This window comes from Panthera pardus, unplaced genomic scaffold, assembly GCF_024362965.1.
Source record: "Panthera pardus isolate Hobbes unplaced genomic scaffold, ASM2436296v1 HiC_scaffold_6, whole genome shotgun sequence".
Lineage (NCBI taxonomy): Eukaryota > Metazoa > Chordata > Mammalia > Carnivora > Felidae > Panthera > Panthera pardus.
The window spans coordinates 77,096,486-77,112,603 of record NW_026526991.1 but is presented as its reverse complement, the minus strand read 5'-3'; the positions used below and the strand labels follow the sequence as shown (position 1 = coordinate 77,112,603).

At 38.7% G+C, this 16,118-nt stretch overlaps 1 protein-coding gene and 1 pseudogene across 5 annotated transcripts in view; one reads left to right on the top strand and one right to left on the bottom strand.

Moving 5' to 3' along the window:
• The window catches only part of BICD1 (BICD cargo adaptor 1), a 252,161-nt gene that overhangs the window by 93,872 nt on the left and 142,171 nt on the right, over positions 1–16,118 (top strand). For all 5 annotated transcript variants that reach the window (XM_019452404.2, XM_019452402.2, XM_019452400.2 and 2 more), the window contains exon 2: positions 15,074–15,286. In XM_019452404.2, coding sequence (XP_019307949.2) covers positions 15,074–15,286 — 213 coding nt within the window. The remainder of the gene's footprint in view (positions 1–15,073; positions 15,287–16,118) is intronic.
• Positions 1,171–2,012, bottom strand: LOC109268809 (transcription initiation factor TFIID subunit 9-like; annotated as a pseudogene).

The following is a 16,118-nucleotide window of genomic DNA, read 5'->3' as shown; positions in this document are numbered from 1 at the left end:
TGGTTATTTAAGAATGACATTAGAATATTATTTTTTCTTTAAATTTGCATACATTAGATTTTTTTTTTATGAATGACAACTTTATTTTTTTATTTTTTATTTTTTTACTTTCTGTAATTTATTTGTCTTTTATAATTTACATCCATGTTAGTTAGCACATGGTGCAACAATGATTTCAGGAGTAGATTCCATAAGCCCCTTACCCGTTTAGCCCATCCTCCCCTCCCACAACCCCTCCAGCAACCCTCTGTTGTTCTCTATATTTAAGAGTCTCTTATGTTTTGTCCCCCCTCCCTGTTTTTATATTATTTTTCCTTCCCTTCCCTTGTGTTCATCCGTTCTGTGTCTTAAAATCCTCCTATGAGTGAAGTCATATGACATTTGTCTTTCTCTGACTGACTGATTTTGCTTAGCATACTACCCTCTAGCTCCATCCACATAGTTGCAAATGGCAAGATTTCATTCTTTTTGATTGCCGAGTAATACTCCATTGTATATATATATACCACGTGTTCTTTATCCATTCATCCATCAGTGGACATTTGGGCTCTTTCCATACTTTGGTTATTGTCAATAGTGCTGCTGTAAACACTGGGGTGCATGCGTCCCTTCGAAACAGCACACCTGTATCCCTTGGATAAATACCTAGCAGTGCAATTGCTGGGTCGTAGGGTAGTTCTATTTTCAGTTTTTTGAGGAACCTCCATACTGTTTTCCAGAGTGGCTGCACCAGCTTGCATTCCTACCAGCAGTGCAAAAGAGATCCTCTTTCTCCGCATCCTTGCCAACATCTGTTGTTGCCTGAGTTGTTAATGTTAGCCATTCTGACAGGTGTAAGGTGGTATCTCATTGTGGTTTTGATTTGTATTTCCCTGATGATGAGTGATGTTGAGCACTTTTTCATGTGTCGCTTTGCCATCTGGATGTCTTCTTTGGAGAAGTATCTATTCAGTGTGACAACTTTATTTTTTACACTTAAAGGCTGATGAAAAACCATTACTAATCCTTTTAAAGAAAATGCAACATCTCTATCAGAAAGGATGACTGTATTTACTGATTAAATACCATTTACGTTTTTTACAACACAATTCGAAGACACCGAACATACATGTTTAATCTCAGTACAGTGGATTCAAGACCAAGTATAAGTACTAAAGCATCAAGGCCAGATTACAAATTATCATAGTCATCATTGTCATTGTCATCATCATCATCATCATCTTCTCATTTTCTGTTCAGCACATTTGATGATTCATTGGCAGTACTTTGTGATGACTCCATTTAGTGGTAATAAGGATGTTTTTGGACCCAATTAATGATGGATTAACCAGAATGTTCTGAACCGTGGATGTTGCAGAAATTGATGCTTTATCAGCTTGGGACTGTGCAGTGGGCAGCACAGGACTGTAAACCTTTGCTCTGTGAGGAACATTGGAGTCCCGAATTTAGTTGACACAGTGTGGGTTTGTGGGTTTGGCATGCCAAGTGTGGGTCTACTAGTCTACTAGTCTACTACATCTTAGTCTGCTAGTAACTGAACCAATAATTAACTGTGGAACTGTTATTCTTCTCACAGAAGTAGATGCCTTTTTTTTTTTTTTTTTTTTTTTTTTTTTTAATAAAGACTGAAGTCTATAGTTTGGAGCAGTGAACCAGTATCTCTCAGGTGGCGACCTGGGACCTGAATATGGCTTGGCTACTGGCAAAGGAGTTTGATTTCTTTGCCTTGCAACGTCTAATAGAAAAATCTCTTGGGGGAGGGGAGGTAAAAGACTGATCAGCATTACATTGGGTTGCCAATCACACATCATTTGCATCAACAGTAGCTTTCTTAGCATGCCTTCAATAAATTTTTGCTTCATCTAGAATTGTGATCACATATCAGAAGGCAAACTCCACCTGATTTATAACTCTTGGCTTATATTCTGTAATGCCCATATCTTCAGGATTTGTGCCATCATCTGTGCATCTTTCAGCGTGCTCTTGGGAGAAGCCATCTTGCCAGACTCCATGATCTCCATTGTGGCTAAATAACCCACATTAATGTATTTCAGTCCTGATCTTGCAAGTTCTTTGCCTAGCGTGTTTTTTCCAACCCCTGGTGTACCACACTGGCTCCAGGAGCCTTGGCTCACGTGCTGTACATGCGTTAGTTTTTCAAACACCTACTACATTGTTAGGACATAAATAGTTATTTAGGAAAGAGTTGTTCAGTAGTTCTTTTGTCCTGGGGTGCCATGAAAACATTATTGAGACACCAGGTGTGCCTTAAACCATGAATGCTTAGGAATCTCTATCCCAAATCAGTTAACTCAGAATATTTGGAGATGGAGTCTGTGTGTCTGTTTTCAAGAACTTTACAGGTGATTCTAATAGGCCACTAGGGCTGTACCATTATAGAGAAACTTTTGCACTTGTGATTTAGGATAATGCTATTCAAAGTATATCTGGGGACCAGCACTGTTTGCAAATTATTTCCTGCAGGTCTACCAAGATGAATATAGTTTATATTAATCACACTTTCAGTGAGGTACAGTTTTTATAATCCTTTTGTAATCCTCTTTTACTCCTACGTTATGTTTGTTCTGGTTAAGTTTATTAAAATACAATTTTATGTCTCTTACATTTATTAATAAAAAAATTGGTTAAGTGAATTCTGGTGAGGATGTGGAGCACTGTGAACCCCCATGCATTGCTGGTGCAAATGAAAAATGATGCAGCCACTTTGGAAGACAATTTGGGGGTTTCCTGTAAAACTAAACATATTCTTGCCATATGATCTAGTGATCACGGTCCTTGACATCTAAAGGAATATGGATATGAAAACATATCCACAAAAAGCCTGTACATGGATGTTTACAGCAGCTTTGTTCATAGTTGCCAAAACTTAAAAAAAAATTTTTTTTAATGTTTGTTTATTTTAGAGACAGAGAGACAGCACAAACAGGGGAGGGGCAGAGAGAGCCAGAGACAGAATCTGAAACAGGCTGCAGGCTCTGAGCTGTCAGCACAGAGCCCGACATGGGGCTTGAACCCACAAACTGTGAGATCATGACCTGAGCTGAAGTCGGACGCTTAACTGACTGAGCCACCCAGGTGTCCCGATAGTTGCCAAAACTTGAAAGCAACAAAGATGTCCATCAGTAGATGAATGAATAAATAAAAGGTAGTCCCTCTAAACAATGGAATCTTATTCAGTGCTAAAAAGAAACGAGCTATCAAGCCATGAAAAGACATGGAGGAGACTTATATACATATTGCTAAATGAAAGAAGCCAATCTGAGAATGCTAAATACATACGTATGATTCCAACTATATGACATTGACAAAACCACAATGGAGATAGTGGAAAGATCAGTGGTTGCCAGGAGCTAGTGGGGATGAGTAGGCAGGACACAGAATTTTTAGGGCGGTGAAACTGTTTGGTATGATGAAGGTGGTTACATGTCATTATACATTTTTCTAAATCTATACAAAGTACAACACCAAGAGTGCATACTAATGTAAAGTATGGACTTTGAATGATAATGATGTGTCAGTGTAGGTTCGTTGATTGTAACAAATGTGCCTCTCTGGTGGGGAAGGCTATGCATGTGTAGGGACAAGGAATAATGGGAAATCTCCATAACCTTCCTCTCAATTTTGATGTGTACCTAAAAGTGCTCTTAAAAAAACAGTCTTAAAAAGAATTGAGGCCTATATTTTGTATTTTTCTTCTCACATTTTTATCAATTTATGTTTGTCCAGCTTTATTAAGGTATAATTGACTTGCAACAAACTGCACATATTTAAAGTGAACAGTTTGTTCAATTTTGACATATGCATGCATTTATTAAACCATTACCACAACCAAAATAATGAACATATCTATCAGTCCTTAAAATATTTTCAGGGGCGCCTGGGTGGCTCGGTCAGTTAAGTGTCCGACTTCAGTTCAGGTCATGATCTCACAGACCGTGAGTTCGAGCCCTGCGTCGGGCTCTGGGCTGATGGCTCAGAGCCTGGAGCCTGCTTCCGATTCTGTGTCTCCCTCTCTTTCTGCCCCTCCCCCGTTCATGCTCTGTCTCTCTCTGTCTCAAAAATAAACGTAAAAAAAAAAAAAAATTAAAAAAAATTAAAAAAACAAAAAACAACAACAAAAAAATATTTTCATGCCCCTTGATAATCTCTCCCTTTTGCCCCTCCACACCCCTTCCTCAGCACCCCCTACCCCATCTCAGAGCAACCACTCATCTGCTTTCTGTCACTACTGATTCTTTTACATTCTCTAGAATGTCATGTAAATGGAATCTGACAGTATACACTCTTGTTTTGTCTGGGTTCTTGTACTCAGCACGATTATTTTGCATACGTTGCATGTATCAGCGTTCATTCCTTTTCATTGCCAAGTAATGTTCCATTGTATGGCTCTACCATATTTGTTTATTCGTTCACCTCTCGGTGGACATTTGAGTTGTTTCTCATTTTGTATATTACAAATAAAGTTGCTATAGGGGTGCCTGGGTGGCTCAGTTGGTTGAGCATCCAACTTCAGCTCAGGTCATGATTTCACAACTCGTGAGTTCGAGCCCCGCATTGGACTCTGTGCTGACAGCTTGGAGCCTGGAGCCTGCTTCAGACTCTGTGTCTCCCTCTCGCTCTGCCCCTTACCCACTCGCATTCTGTCTCTGTCTCTCTCAAAAATAAATAAACATTTAAAAAAATTTAAAAAAAAACAAAGTTGCTATAAATATTTATGTACAAATCTTTATGTGGACACATGCTTTCATTTATTTTGGGTAAATAAATACCTAGGAGCGGAACAGTTAGGTCATATGGTCGGTGTATGCTTATAGTAATTTATTTTTATTTCATTTTACAAAAGCATTAGTCTACCAAAGATTGGAAATAAAACTGTTCCTCACCACATGTATTTTGAGAAGTATTAGCCTAGGAGATAGGCAGAAGAATATCCAGAGCTGCATTGTTTATATCAAAAAACTAGAAGCAATCCAATTATCCATTGTCAGGAGAATAGATTATTAAAATGAGGTAATTGGGTGCCTGGGTGGCTCAGTCGGTTAAATGTCTGACTTCGGCTCTGGTCATGATCTCGCGGTTCGTGAGTTCAAGCCCCGCATGGGTCTCTGTGCTGACAGCTCAGAACCTGGAGCCCACTTTGGATTCTGTGTCTCAATTTCTCTCTGCTCCTCCCTGCTCATGCTCTGTCTCTCTCTCCTTCAAAAATAAACATTCAAAAAAAATTTTAATGGGGTATATATTTATATATTTGTTATTCAGTAGAATATAGCAATGAAAAAAGATGAATTACAGCTATACCAATCAAAATAGATATATTGTAGGAATGTAAACTTGAGTTAAAAAAGCAAATTACAAAAGAATGCATATGGAATGATTCCATTGTAGGACTTCAAAAACAAGCAATATTGAACAATATATTATTTACAAATACATACATATATGGTAAACTACAAAAAAGCAAGGAAATGGTAAATACAGAATAGTGTTTACTTGGGGGGCGTTGGGGTGCAATGAGGGAGATAGGGCAAACAGAAACTTTTTTTTTTTTTTTAATTTTTTTTTTCAACGTTTTTTATTTATTTTTGGGACAGAGAGAGACAGAGCATGAACGGGGGAGGGGCAGAGAGAGAGGGAGACACAGAATGGGAAACAGGCTCCAGGCTCCGAGCCATCAGCCCAGAGCCTGACGCGGGGCTCGAACTCACGGACCGCGAGATCGTGACCTGGCTGAAGTTGGACGCTTAACCGACTGCGCCACCCAGGCGCCCCAGAAACTTTTGAGACTAACAAATTGTGGTCTTTTTTTTAAACTACAGAAATTAATTTTGATGTTATTTTTTGTGCTTATATTTTGTTATAAATTTTCTTTGTGTATGTTCAATATATAACAACAACATTTAGAAAAATCTCTGAACTGGGGCTCCTGAGTGGCTCAGTCGGTTAAGTGTCCGACTTCGGCCCAGGTTATGATTTCACACTTTGTCAGTTGGAGCGCCATGTCGGGCTCTGTGCTGACAGCTCAGAGCCTGGAGCCTGTTTTGGATTCTGTGCCTCCCTCTCTCTCTGCCCCTCTCCCACTCACGCTCTATCTCTCAAAAATGAATAATGTTAAAAAAAAAAAAAAAAGAGAAGTCTGAATAGTTTTAAAAGGCTGCCTGAATAGTTCTGGGGCACCTGGGTGGCTCAGTTGGTTAAGCGTCTGACTCTTGATTTCGGCTCAGGTCATAATCTCATGGTTCATGGGTTTGAGCCCTGCCTCAGGCTGTGTGCTGACAGTGCACAGCCTGCTTGGGATCCTGTCTCTCCTCTCTCTGCCCGACCCTGCTCCCCCCCCTCCCCCCCAAATAAATAAATAAACTTAAAAAAAATAAAAGGGGGTATGTTTACCAAGACAGAAGGTGCCAATTATAAACCATCAAGAATACAAAAAAAAATCTAGGCTTTAAGTAAATATATATGTGAATGATAGGCTGTTAGGTATTACACTTGGAAATATCAGAGGCAATAACTCAAGTTATAGATATCTTGTTTTTCCAAGATGGATGGAATTTACAATGTGGTAGGAGTTAGGTTAAAAGTCAGAAAAGATAGGGAAAGTTAAGGAAGAGTTGCAAGTTCTCACTGAAAGAAGATAAAGCTGAATTCTTTGCTAAAGTAAACTTTAGAGCTTAGGCCTTGAGACATTTCTGTTGTTTTTTTGCTTGTTTGTTTTTACATTTTGAATGGCTTAATAAGAAAAAGCGTACATCAGAACTCCCTTTCCGGTAAGAGGTTTAGGGTTTCAGAAATGCACAGGGAGCTGTGATTCACGGAGAGAACAGCCCCCTGAGTCATGCACAAGTTCGCAGAGAACCTCGCACCAGACCTGAGACTTCCAAAGGGGAGGTGAGAGGCAGGGGCAGACAGTGTTTAGTAAGCCTCTACTGTGTGCAAGGTATTTTGTATGGGTTTTATACCTCTTCTCTGATACCCTTACCTTTGAGGGCCAGTCTGTTTTTACTTTTAAGGTAGATGGTATTATTCTCGTTTATGTACATGTGAGGACTGAGACATAGAAATTCAAAACCTTGCCAGAGATTTCAGAAGAGGCTTATTTAAACCCAGATCTGTTTGATTCCAAAGCACGTTTTCTTCCTCCTGATAATAGCCAGTAATTTTTGAGCATTTACTGTATTTGTACCAAGAACTGTTCCAAGCGATACATAGATTTTCTCTTTTAAGTCTAACAATAACCCTATGAGATAAGAAAACTGAGGTATAAGATATTAAGTAACTTGTTCAGTGCTCTACAGTTAGGAAGTGGCAGAGTTGCTCTAGCTCAGGAGCCCATGCCCTTGACCTCTTCTGCCTCTTATGAGTACATGTGCCCTTTCAAGGATCAGGCTTGATTCTCACTGTCAAGGATACCCTAGGACTCCTAGTAACTTTTGAGCCATGAGTCATGGAAACCGATTTTTCCCAGCTGGGTACTTTTGGGTTGTCTCACCTCCAGTGATCTCTTCCCTTGTTATTGGATCATACCCTCTAAGATACTTTCCTGCTGGAATAAGTCGTTTGGGAAATGTTTCTCAGTCACCTCTAACAAGTGTAGCTCATTTATTCCTGTGTGTGTTATGCACACACTTTATGAAATCTTTTGGACCCATTATTTCCCACGGAATGAGTGGATCCTTAGTAGAACTCTCAGTTCTCTTAAACTCTCAGACTATATTCTTTAACATGGGCTTTCTTTAAGGCTTAAATTTCAAAGAAATGGTAATTCAACATTATTTAAACCATTTGATGGGATTATAACTCCTATCTTTTCTACTCCAAAAGAATTTGAAGTAGATCAAAATAAAAGAAGCCCATACCATGGGTGTTAATACAACAAAAACTCAAAACAGTATAGAGAAAACAGGAGAGAGTTATGCCAGAAACTTAAGATATTTTAGTTAATTGCTCTAGAGCACTTAATGCTGAATTTCCTGGCCAGCTGAGGCAACAGAGAAATATAATTGGTCAGATAGTTTTTATTATATGTTTAAATCTTTTTTTTTTTTAATGTTTATTTATTTTGAGGGAGAGAGAGACAGAGTGTGAGCAGTGGAGGGGCAGAGAGAGAGGGAGACACAGAATCCAAAGCAGGCTCCAGGCTCCGAGCTGTGAGCACAGAGCCCGATGCAGGGCTCAAACTCACAAACCATGAGACCATGACCTGAGCTGAAGTCGGATGCTTAACTGACTGAGCCACCCAGGTGCCCCTATATGTTAAAGAAGGTAAAGTTGTTCATTGGAGAGGATGGGTTACAATGATAGGTTAGTTGCCAACCGTTTTTTCCTACATATTAAATCATGGTTCAATATTTCCTGATGCACCCAGATCTTAAAGTGCTACATGTAGTAGAGATTTTGAAGGACTGCCATTGATAGTCCTTTAAAGAGGTGCCATGGCACTGCAGTAATTCTTGTTTAGTAACACCGAAATTTAGGCTTGCTGCTGAGGCGAAAGGCCAGATTCTGGCTCACTCTACCTCCTTTGTTCAGGTTCTGCTCAAAGGTCACCCCTTTCCCCGATGGTGCTGTTTAAATGGGTGGGCACCTGCCTTACTCTCTATCCCTGTTCTGTCCAACATGGTAGCCACTAGCCAAATGTAACAATTAAAATTAATGAAATTACATAAAATGAAAAAATTCAATTCTTTGGTCACTCTGGCCACAATTTCAGAGCCCATCAGTCACATGTGGTTAGTGGTTAGTGGACAACATAGATACATCTTTGCAGAAAGTTCTATTAGGCAGTGCTATTCTGTGCTTTTATGCTTGCTTTCATTTTCTTTCTAGAACTTTTCCAACATTATGCCACATACTTACTGATTTATTTATGTTCCACTGGGATGTATGCTCCCACTAGCAGAGATCTTTTTTCTAGAACATTGCAGATCTTCAGTGCTTAAAGCAGTGCCTATTACAGTTCTCTGTAAGTACTTGTTGAGCACTTAGATCAATGAAATGAATGAATAGATTTTAATATTTGAAATAAAAAAGATTTTGTCTGATGTCCTTGGATGATTTAGTATATTGTTTTGCCACAGTTTTTAAGATGAAAGAATGAAAATTCTGTAACCAAGGACACATATTTTTAAGATAATGTAACATTATTAAATACACTAGCCAAACTTTTATTTCTTTTATCATTCATATTAGGAAGGATAATAAGTACGAAAACTCCACTTAACAGCTAGTGTATTGTCCTGAACATGAAGGTAAAAAATACCAGTTTTCTTTAGGTTAAGAAGTCATGTGAGTAGGATGAGAAAGGAAAAAAACTATTTTGTAGCTAACTGGACTTCCATTGGTATGTAATTGAAAGCAACTGTGATTCCATTGTAATGGAATATATGAAGATAATATTCTACAATTAAATCCTAATACATTCCAAAATTGTATAGAAATATCAATTTACCTGAATTAATTTCAAATGAAAATTACCCATGAAATGATTGCAGTACATAAAAGTATTTGCTGTCTGAAAGATAACTAGAGGCATGACTACCCTGGGTTTGCCTATATACATAGACATCGAAGCTAGTTTTGTGATTTCTGCCAAGGATACAGCTTCAATGGCCTTGAAGAAGATTGTCTTCTCTTGGGTCCAGCTTTGTCGGGATATACTTGGAGTAGTGATGGAGGAGGAAGCTACCTGGCAGAGCCAGACAGGTCTGATGAATGCACTTTGACAATTAACCAAATGATAGATGTCAGCTGGTATGCCATCCCATTCTAGTTACTGACAGTTAGGAATTAGGTAAAGTAGGAGTGTTTTCTCCTTTTTTCTTCCTTTCTAAATTGCAGGTATTTTCTGAGTAGTGTTAGTACTCAGTGCATTTGCAAATGTAGATCATGGGGCTTCTGTAGCCTATGCAGCACTGCTATTATTTTTCTATTTCAAGTGAGAAACACCATGGTTAATGTCCTTGGATAACCTTGCATACTTTCACTGGTTTTTAAATCAGGTCCAATGAAGGGCTAAGTTCTTCATTAAAAAAATGACTAACTTTGGAAGCCCATATGTTCAGTTAAGGTTCTGAGCTGCAATAAATGTAAAGAGTCATCAAAATGTTTATATTTGCAATTTCAGTTCTTGATTCTTTTTTGAAATCTGTTCTATGTATATATTTGAAAAATTTTATCTCCTTTGGTGTTGGACCCAGAGTATAATTTTTAAAACTTTATGTCAGGGGTGGAGAGGCACAGTCACTTGCTGTTAAGACTTTAGGGTTTGTTTCAGCTACCAAGAGAGCATTGCTTACGTACTGAGAATAATATGACCTCCATTTTTGAGTGCCTAATAAGTCTATTGATTTTACTCAGGAAGAATAAAGAATATGTCCTCTGGCAGTTTTCTATTATGAAGAAGTGGAAAAATAGGTTGTAAAAAAGAAGGTAGCTGAGGTGCTTGACACAGTTAATGCTAATTGTAAATTTTACTGATGCCTAACTATGTAGTCAGGGTTCCTTTGCTAGGGGGAAGGTAGGTGAAGACTTCACCAGCTCACCATGGGGAAGTGTGCTGTCAGACCTCTCCCCTCCAAAGGCTTTCTAATGGGTAATGAATTCAGAATTGCCCTCACAGAATTTGACCACTACTGATGGAAAAGCAAAGTAAACATCACCTCTGAAGATAATTTTTCATCTGCTCATGAGTCTATATGTTTATTACTACATCTAGAAATTTGGCTACTCAAATAAGAGTTTATTTCTGTTTGGAGACTTAACAAGCCAAACACCAAAATGAATGTTCTACTCTGTACAGATGAACGTCCATCTGTCCATACTGGAATGTTTCCTTCTCAGTTGATGCTTAGGAACCATCTTTTGATTTTGATCTATGTAGAAATTCTAAAGAAGATAGTTTACTGAGACATAGGTTTGCAGGTTATTATTTTTTAAAATTTCTGTTCTATGAGTATAATTTGAAGAAGAGTCTTTGAAATAATGAAATCATACTGTCTCCTCCTAAGTTTTACAATTTCCCTTGTAATGGATCAACACATACCTTTTCTGCCTTCAGGTTTGTAATGATGTCAAACAATTTTCCAGATTAACTCCAGCCTGTATGAAGTCCAGCAGCATAATTTTACGACATTTTAAATTTCAGAATAAAATTGCATTACATAATAAAGCCTCAGTACTATTTTTTTAAATTAAAGTATAGTTGACATACAGTGTTATGTTAGTTTCAGGTGTACAACATAGTCAATAACTTTATATATTATGCTGTGGTTATCACAAGTGTAGCTACCATCTGTCACTATATAATGCTATTACAATACCATTGACTGTATTCCCCATGCTGTACCTTTCATCCCGGTGACTTACTTACTCATTCCATAACTGGAAGACTTTGTCTCCCACTCCCGTTCGCCCATTTTGTCCATACCCCCACTCCCCTCCCTCTGGCAACCATCAGTATGTTCTCCGTATTTATGGGTCTGTTTCTGCTTTTTGTTTGTTTTGTTTTGTTTTGTTTTTGAGGTGCCACATATAAGTGGAATCATATGGTATTTTTCTTTCTCTATCTGACTCATTTCACGTAACATAATGTCTTCTAGGTCCATCCATGTTGTCACAAATGGCAAAATCTCATTCTTTTTTATGACTGAGTAATATTCCAGTGTGTGTATGTGTGTGTGTGTGTGTGTGTGTGTGTGTGTGTGTGTGTATACCACATCTTTCTCATCCATTCATCTATTGATGGATACTTGGGTTGCTTTTGTATCTTGGCTATTGTAAATAATAATGCAATAAATATAAGGGTGCATATATTTTTTTGAATTAGTGTTTTTGTGTTCTTTGGGTAAATACCCAAAGTACTTCTAATTAAATACAGTATTCCACTGGTGTTGAAGTACATGTATTCTTTTTTTAAAAAAATTTTTAATGTTTATTTTTGAGAGAGAGAAAGGGCACACAAGAAGGGGAGGAGCAGAGAGAGGGAGACACAGAATCCAAGGCGGGTTCCAGTCTCTGAGCTGTCTGCACAAAGTCCAACGCAGGGCTCAAACTCACAAAATGCAAGATCATGACCTGAGCTGAAGTTGGATGCATAACTGATTGAGCTACTCAGGGACCCCTCAAGTACATTTATTCTTCATAATTCTTTATGCCACTATTTAATCAGATCTACCAAATTCTTTAGGGTAGAAACTATACCTATTTATTTAACTTTTCATTTTGAAATAACTCTAGACATAGAAAAAACTCCAAAAATACTACACTGAATTCCCCAAATGTTAACATCGTACAAAACCATAGGAAAATTATGGAAACCAGAAATTTGCCTTGATACAGTATTATTAACCGATGTAAAGAATTTATTTCATTTTTGCCAGTTGCCCTACTAATGTCTTTTTTCGGGTCTAGGATCCAATCCAAACTCCCACATAGCATTTTATTGTCATGTTTTCTTAGTCTCACCTAGTCTAGCGGTGTCTTTATTTATTTTTATGGAACTTAATACTTTTCAAGAGTCCTGGCCAATACTTTTGTGGAATGTCCTCCAGTTATGGTTTGTTTGATGTATTCTTATGATAAGAATTGGCTTATATGTTTTTGGCAAGAATACCACAGAAGAGATGCCGTCCCCTCTTATTGTGTTATATTAGAGAGTACATGATGTCAGTATGTTTCATTGCTGCTGATCTAACTTTTGGTCACATAAGGTGATCAGGATTCTCCACTGCAGGTTTCCCATTTTCCAACTGGAATTTATAAGTATCATGGGAGAAGATACTTTAAGACTATGCAAATATCCTGTTTCTCATCATACTTTTGGCCTATGAATTTTATATTCCATTGATCATTTTTGCCTGCAACAATGATTACTTGGTGTTTGCCAAATGATGATATATTTTATCTCCACCATTCCTACTACACCTAAAAATTAGAGTTCTACTATAAGGAAGAGCAATTCCTTCTTCCCTCATTTATTCAGTTATTTTATCAATGTGGACTCATGACTGTATTATTCTATGGATTATAATTCATTACTGTAATTATTTATTTTATTGACCAAATTATACCAGATTTGGCCATTGGGAGCCCCTTCTGGTAGGCTCTTGTGTCCTTTGACAGATCCCTATCATTTTTTGAAAGCATTTTGTTACTTACTCTTTGGCACCACAAGATGTATGAAATTCATTTTGCTCTAGTTCAAGAATGGGTTATTTCTCCAAAGAGCCCTAGTTCTTTTATTTACTTATTTATTTTAATGTTTATTCATTTTTGAGAGAGCATGAGCAGTGGAGGGGCAGAGAGAGGGAGGTACAGAGGATCCAGAGTAGGCTCTGAGCTGTCAGCACAGAGCCTGATGCGGGGCACAAACTCATGAACTGTGATATCATGACCTGAGCCAAAGTTAGATGCTCACTTGAGCCACCCAAGTGCCCCGAGCCCTAAATCTTTTCTGTTTTTTAAAAAAATTTTAAACGTTTATTTATTTTTGAGAAAGTGAGCGGGGGAGGGGCAGAGAGAGAGGGAGACACAGAATCTAAAGCAGGCTCCAGGCTCTGAGCTGTCAGCACAGAGCCTGATGTGGGGTTTGAACTCATGGACCATGAGATCATGACCTGAGCCGAAGTAGGACACTTAACTGACTGAGCCACCCAGGCGCCCCCCCCCCCCCCGAGCCCTAATTCTTTTAATTGGAGATTGATAGGTAGAAACAAAATTTGGGTGCAGGTATGTTCTTGGCTGCTGAGATGTCCTTGCTACTGTGCCTCTCAGAGGGCAGAGTTAGGAAATATGTGCATGTGTATGCACATGCATAAATGTCTCTCTCCATCTGTTCATCTGTGAATATTTATCTACCTATTAAAGACTGTAAGTTCACCCTGATGCTTCTAATTACAACACAGTGCCACCAGTTTCCTTCCAGAAGTCTCCCTTTCCTTATTTGTAACTTTCTCCAACAGTGAGAAACCTGGCTTCCCTTATCGATAATACAGTTATTTATTTGCTCAACCCTAGTGTACGTATAAAGAAGTTTTTAGAATTGTGATCCCATAATCCCTGTGAGAATTTACTAGCTTGACTATAGTAGCTGGGTACAGTTCTTTTTGTCTTTAGCTTTACAGTATACAGCAAATACACTGATTTCCAAAATTAGCTCTCCACTCCTCTCAGTATGGTTACGTTGTTCATTTGTAGTACAGCTAGGAACATTGATTACTTTTTGTGTTCCACATGGGGTCACCGGTTTTGGTTACTATTTGGAAGGTGTGTGAAACATTACTAGAGTTGTGAGAATCAGGGCTATATGAAAAGGTGTGCTCAGGAAAGTGAGTATCCCTCGTCCCTTGTATCACTTTTCCTTCCTGCTGTTCCCACTCGCCCTCTGTGGCTTACCAGTATCATTAGTTTCTGGTTTATTCTGTATTTCTTTTTTATTCCGTATATGTAGATACATATCTTCTTACACAGTGATTACAGTTCTTTTGTGTGTGTGTGTGTGTGTGTGTGTGTGTGTGTGTGTGTGTGTGTGTGTATGTGTGTGTGTGTTTAGTAGTGTGCAATTTGAATGCTGTTTGGGGATTTCCTCTCTTCGGGGTGCTGTTCCTAATTGGTATATTCTTACCACTAATGTATTAGAAAGCTAATGAAACTATTATTTTCTTCCTTGAAAAATAATTTTGGGATTGTTTTCTAGAATGAGAGTGAGAACGCGAATTTTGTTGGCCTCGTTAGCACTGAACTGTCTGTTCCTGAATAGGCTTGGTTTAAGAAAATTGTAACATAAAACAAGCAGTGTTTTTCAGGTTTTCTTTAAGTCATTATATATATTTTTAGCAAGACATTTAAAAATGTTCTTTCCCCTTACTAATTGAGTGAATTATTTCAAGTATCAGTGAGAGCAGTTAGACTGTTGTATAAAATGTATTATTTTGCTCCCAGAAGTCTTATAGAGTAGCTTTTCTAAAAATACTAAAAACCAAACATTTCCCAGAGTTTGTTTAAATAGTGCTGTGGTGCATTTCATCGGGCACTCTTTTTCTTTTCACATACTCTGCAGGCATTTGGGCAGTCCTTCTCCATCCACCGGAAGGTTGCTGAGGATGGAGAGACCCGGGAGGAAACACTTCTGCAAGAGTCTGCATCGAAGGAAGCTTACTATCTGGGGAAGATCTTGGAGATGCAGAACGAACTGAAACAGAGCCGGGCTGTGGTCACTAACGTTCAGGCAGAAAATGAGAGGCTCACGGCTGTCGTGCAGGATCTGAAGGAGGTAAACAGCCAACTCCCTGTGAGAGATTTGTGGGAGAGAGAAATAAGATAAAATTCTTTCTAGGAGAGAGGAATAAAACACACAAAGCACATAATACTGATGCTAGTGATTTTTCTTGTTTAGTGAAATGACAGCCTGTTCTGAGATGAGCTTTTGTCTTCTTGTTTGTTAAGAATTAGAAGTCCATTTGTTGAGTAGTTGGGAATTGACCTTGCTTTTCTGCAAAAGTTTTTAAAAAATATTGACCTTAGCACTTCCTCTCCCCTTTACTGTTTTTTTTTTTTAATTTTTTTTAACGTTTATTTATTTTTGAGACAGAGAGACAGAGCATGAATGGGGGAGGGTCAGAGGGAGGGAGACACAGAATCCGAAACAGGCTCCAGGCTCTGAGCTGTCAGCACAGAGCCCGACGCGGGGCTCTAACTCACGGACTGTGAGATCATGACCTGAGCTGAAGTCGGCTGCCCAACCGACTGAGCCACCCAGGCGCCCCATCCCCTTTACTGTTTTAATACAAGGTGGAGAAAAAGCTGGCTATGATGCTCTGTGTCAGCACTCATTCAAAATGGCAGTCGTGTTGGCTCAGGACTCTTCTCACTGGGGAGTAAGACTCCAGGGGAGTGTCTGTGGGGTCGTAGAGTCTGACAATGCAGAGCCATAAACTATTTTTTTGGCTGTAGAGAAGGCAGCAGATTACAGCTGGTATGAATTAGGTCTGGGAGTCTTCCTCAGTTGCTGGGCCTTCTGGACTCACTCTCTTCGGCTTTTCCATGGCAGCATCATGTGCCAGATCATTTTCAGAGTGGCAGAGTCATTCTTTAGTGGAGGGGGG